General features: G+C 32.9%; 1 protein-coding gene across 1 annotated transcript; it reads left to right on the forward strand.

Annotated features, from left to right (window-relative positions):
• The first annotated feature begins 219 nt into the window (after positions 1–219).
• On the forward strand, positions 220–2,130 carry LOC133181401 (transcription factor Sox-14-like). The gene has a single exon (XM_061315914.1). It carries the CDS (start codon positions 536–538, stop codon positions 1,322–1,324), a length of 789 nt encoding a protein of 262 aa, XP_061171898.1. The 5' UTR covers positions 220–535; the 3' UTR covers positions 1,325–2,130.
• The last annotated feature ends 3,003 nt before the right edge of the window (positions 2,131–5,133 follow it).

Consider the following 5,133-nt stretch of genomic DNA (forward strand, 5'->3'; position numbering starts at 1 on the left):
AACTTATTTAAAACCCTGACTTTCCGATCGAACGATAGCAAACCAACACCTGTCATTCAAGTACCTCCACTTGGAGGCTGGGATTTAGTCAGCAAAAGAGGGCGTGGCATGTTATTCACACGTTCATGAATGGGCACGGCGTCCGAGTTTGAGCGACAACAGAAGCAGTAAATAATATGTAAATGTGTTATCTTGTTATCACATAAAATGATTGGCTCTAGAAGAATTTGTTTAAATTGTAGCGGACAATTAGATCCTTCCAAGTGCTAGATGATCGATAGGGCAGGAATTAAAAGACTTTTGATCTCTTCATATTTCTCAAAATTATTTGTCATCTCGAATACGTAGGGTGCAATTATACTTTCATCCGAGGAAGGAAGAAGGAGAAAAGCGGTGACAATTAATACTTATTAAACGTGTACTTTTAAAAAGAGCACACGGTTGTGTTATTAACAAGTTGTGTTATTGACAAGAACTATTTACTAGGAAGAATACAGAAGAAAAGAAAGGAATTTCATACTCTAAATTTGAGAATATGTCTAGTTGTGATGAAATGAGCCCACAGGACTTGTCATCTAGAGGGGATCCATGTGATTATGGTGATCCCTCAAAGCTCGGTGGCAGCGGAGGAGATCATGTCAAGAGGCCCATGAATGCTTTCATGGTGTGGTCTAGAGGACAGCGAAGAAAGATGGCCCAGGATAATCCTAAAATGCATAACTCGGAAATAAGTAAACGACTCGGTGCCGAGTGGAAATTGCTATCGGAAGAAGATAAACGACCATTTATCGATGAAGCAAAGAGACTTCGTGCTCTTCATATGAAAGAACATCCGGATTATAAATATCGTCCCAGAAGGAAGCCCAAGTCTTTGCTCAAAAAGGACAAATATCCGTTTCCTATGGCAATGCCAATGATACCTGGAATCAGCCCTCTGAATGGCTTACCCCCGGGATTCGGTTCCATGGCTTCTGCATCAGAAGGTATGTCACTGGAGAAAATGAGGGCATATTTGCCCCCTACATCTTCTCACGCCCCTTTCAGTCATATGGAGGGAAGTGGTAAATTAGACAATGGCGTTGGTTCTCTCAGTGCCCAGGATAGACTATATTCACCCTATCTATCTGCGTTAAATGCCCACTCCTCGTCAGCAGCTGCCGCTCTGAGCGGCATGCCTCCAGCGGCCCACTCTCATCCTGGGCAGTATCTTCTACCGTATTGTCCACCTAGCTATATGCCCTCGCAAAGTGACATTTCACGTCCAGTGGCGTATGTGTTTGTGAAACCTGAGGATCATTACAACCGACATCCCGCCATGATCTGAAGTTTCATAGGATGTACCAACTGTGATGTCTTTTTTATGCGTGTTCATAGTATGTGCTAGTGGAAAAATGGACAATATTTGTAACATGATCTCTTTGTACCGTTCTAAACGGACTATTTTGTAAGAAAAAAGTGCTAGACTTGAGAACTTAAAACAAAAACATGGTTCTCGTCGGAATCAGTTATGTACTATTGGTGCTTGATTACAAAGTAACAAGTTGATTTTCTTTTTTACATAAAACATTACGTGGTGTATGTACTTTTCAATTATATATAGTTTTATTTTACCAATAGGTTGTTTTTGCATTGACTGTTAGTGGCATTTATATTGCTGTATTTTATATGTATGATTGAGCTTTTTGTGGATATATATGATTGTTAATGGTTTAAATACCAAGGAAAATTGATTAAAACATTTTTTAGACATTTTAAAATCTATCCCTTATAATATTTTTGCTTGTTTATGTATTTTAATGTGTACGCCTCGAAAACAACAAAAAAGGTGAAATATTTTCACACATATATTATCTGCGTTTGGCTTAAAATACAATAAAGTAAACGATTCGCTAGAAAAATAAAATCTCTGGCTGTTTAATTTATGTTTTAGATTTTATTACAACAAAAATAATGCATATCCTTTTGAGAAAAAAAAAATGTTAAATTGTTGGGGAGATGTCCCTACGATGTTGTTATTGAGTAGATCATTTTGCATTCAAGATATTTTTATCATAATTTCATTACGTTTTCAAACATTTATTTCCCAATTCATCGTGTATTAATTGTTGAAAAAATATTATAACAGGTATCTATGGAATTACAAATTTAAAAATCAATATTTTCGAGTTATTTTTTTTTTAATTTGTTGATTTTCTTTAGTGCAGAAAGAAGTATGAGTCGTATCACGTGTGGTATTGATCTTCGTTCATTTAAAACGTAATGATTAGTTATTAAAATTGTTTATTTTTTTTTTTTAACCCTATTTAGGATGTTAAAATACATCAAAGAAATAATTATATTCAATAAAACCTTAGTGTTTAAGAAGGGTGCAAGTTTGATATGTCACTCAGACTTGTTACTTGCCACAACAAAACGGCAAATTTTCTTATTTTGAAAAATTGATTAGTGTGCAAATAAATACCTTCCATTAAAATCAATTTTGATCCGCTCTGACTAATTGTCTAATTAATTTTACTTGCATGTCTCTTTAAATCGGTCGATCTTCTGTTTTAAGTTTGATAATTTGCAAAATCAATTTAACACTATAATGAAAGGCTGAAAAATTAATTAGAAACACAAGAAGAAGAAGAAAAGCGATATAAACTTCACTTTTTTCACAATGTATAAAATTAATTTAAAGTATTTTGTCAATATGATTTATTTCTGCTTCATAAAACGTCAACCTTAAAAGACATACATCATTTTGAACGATAGTCAAATGATAACTATCTTTAGGTGCAGCTAAACGTTTGATAGAAGTCGATCTTGACGTTCACCTTATGTGACAAAAGGGACGCCGGTTTAGATTTATGACTCTGCATTGTACGACAAAAGCAGGTTTAAAATACTTTGAGATAAATATTGTAAGACAATGACATCTCATGCTGTAACATAGGGGTACTTCAGTTGGCTATTTTTCTTTTTTTAAGTACTTAAGCGACCTCTTGCCCTCGTCGGAGACGCCATTGTTTGCTCTTTTCAAGCAGTCGACCATTTTTGTACTTGGACTACTTGGATCTTGTCACTTTTGTGTTTTTGTGTGAATTATTGAGGGAAAGTCGACCATTCTGATTCAACCATATTCAGTCTATAAATTGTTTTTCTCTCTCATTTGAGTGCTTCTTCTTCAAGTGGTTTGTTCAGCTCTTTCCCGCCAATTGTTTCGGCAGACGATTTGTGTCGACCTCTTTTGGTATGTAAAGAAGCTAAGCGGGCCCAAAGAAAGGGTAACGAAATTCACACGCCGATCGTGTGTTAATAAATCATAGCTTTTCGATGTCTATATTTTGTATTAAGTTTGCAAAGGTCATCATATTGCTTTGTTGACAAACCTAACGGTGTCATGCAGCTATTTATATCTCTTAGAAAGCATTAAATTTAGATTTCTCTACAGTACTCTGATACTGATTGTACTGAGGTAAATTTATTCACTTTGATTTTTCCTTATTCTTTCCTCTCTTTTTTTTAATTATCATTTTGGTTTTTCTTATAAAGTCTGTTATCTTCATCGAAGGGAAAAAAAAGAAACAACAATCATTTAGAGGAACATCTCCACCTTTTTACTTAAATTCAGGCGTTTATAACTAAAATTGATTTCAATCAATGATAACGTTCATGGTTAAATTGTTGCAAAATTAAATGACTTTTAAAATTTCGAATTTTCTTTTGATATTTGTATAAATAATAGAGTATGCCACAAAACCAATTTCATTTAGTTTTGTTTTCTTTAAAATGTTATGAAAGCCTTTGAATTAATTTCATTTTCATTTTAGGCCTTTAATATAAAATATAGTCGCAAATGTGTCTTTAAAAATTGATCACAAGACGTGATTCGAAAGGGTACTGCTAAGTACAAATGAAATATACTAAATACGTTGGTAAACAGATTGGTCGCCACACAATGGAAATGTTTTTCATCGCTTTTGATTTTTTACAAAGGAAACAATGGCTAACGCGGACGAGAAAGCAATGCATTTATCCAAATTCTTCCGCAAATGACTTTAAAAGCATCCGCATATAAAAGAAACATAATATAAAAATGACTCCGGTATTTATTCGTTTTATCCACTATTATGTTGATAAGAATCAATGTGACTAAAAAGTCCATCATTGGCTTAGATGGACAATGATACTCGATTTTGGAGTAAGTGTAATATTTACCAACTTCATAAAAGAAAAAAAAATAAAAATTTAAATAGGAATATTTAATTTCAATGTCAGATGTGTATACATGTACTTTGTCTGACTTGCGGTAATTATATAATTTTATGAATGACATAAATACAGTGAGGACATATGGCATATAAAAAAGTAATGTTTTAAAAACCTTATTGTTTCGCTTACAAAAACCCAACCGTAAATATTAATGCCCAATAATGAAATATTGGATATCATTTTGCTATTTTGATACTCAATAAATCTCTCAATCTTTTGGAAAAATTACGTCGCTGAGACTTAAATGCAATACAGAAGTCAATTGAAACAGATCATTTATTTTGCGGTCGGGTTCGATTGGCTCTTCCTGTATTTGCTGTCAATTTGTTTCTTGATAACGATCTCGATCAGTCTGCACCGTGTTTAGATAGAGATATTACGGAAATGAATAGCTAATTACGTAGTATTTGGGAGCTCACATTAATTGTAGCGTGTAAAGTTAAAATCCATATAATTTTTACGATGTCGAGGAAAATTATAAGAAAGCTGTAAGGAAAAAACAATCTTGGATATGATTTATTTAGAAGGATGATATTAGAGAAAAAAAAGGGAGAAAATATTTATTGCCCCACCATTAAAATATCTTGTTTTGCCCTCTCCTAGTCCTAGATTTTAATTTTGATTTTTGATACAATTCCATTTATAAGTATAAAAAAAGTTTTAATTCTTGTTGATTCTCATTGATCATTAAAAATTCCCAGAACATAACACGAACAACTCTCTTTTATATCATATTGTAGTTTGTATTAATTTCTTTTCATCATATTTTACTCTAATAATAATAATAAAAAAAAAAGTTATATTTTCGAAGAATCTTTTGCCATGAGGCTGCATTTAGAATTTTTGTATACGTATTTTATTTGGAAGGACAAGATCCAA

The sequence above is a fragment of the Saccostrea echinata genome, unplaced genomic scaffold (genome assembly GCF_033153115.1).
Source record: "Saccostrea echinata isolate AGI-Se365-2 ecotype Australia unplaced genomic scaffold, CSIRO_AGI_Sech_v1 ptg000008l, whole genome shotgun sequence".
NCBI classification, from domain to species: domain Eukaryota; kingdom Metazoa; phylum Mollusca; class Bivalvia; order Ostreida; family Ostreidae; genus Saccostrea; species Saccostrea echinata.

Coding starts and splice junctions, on each gene's coding strand:
- LOC133181401 (XM_061315914.1), top strand. CDS start 536: ATGTCTAGTTGTGATGAAATGAGCCCACAGGACTTGTCATCTAGAGGG.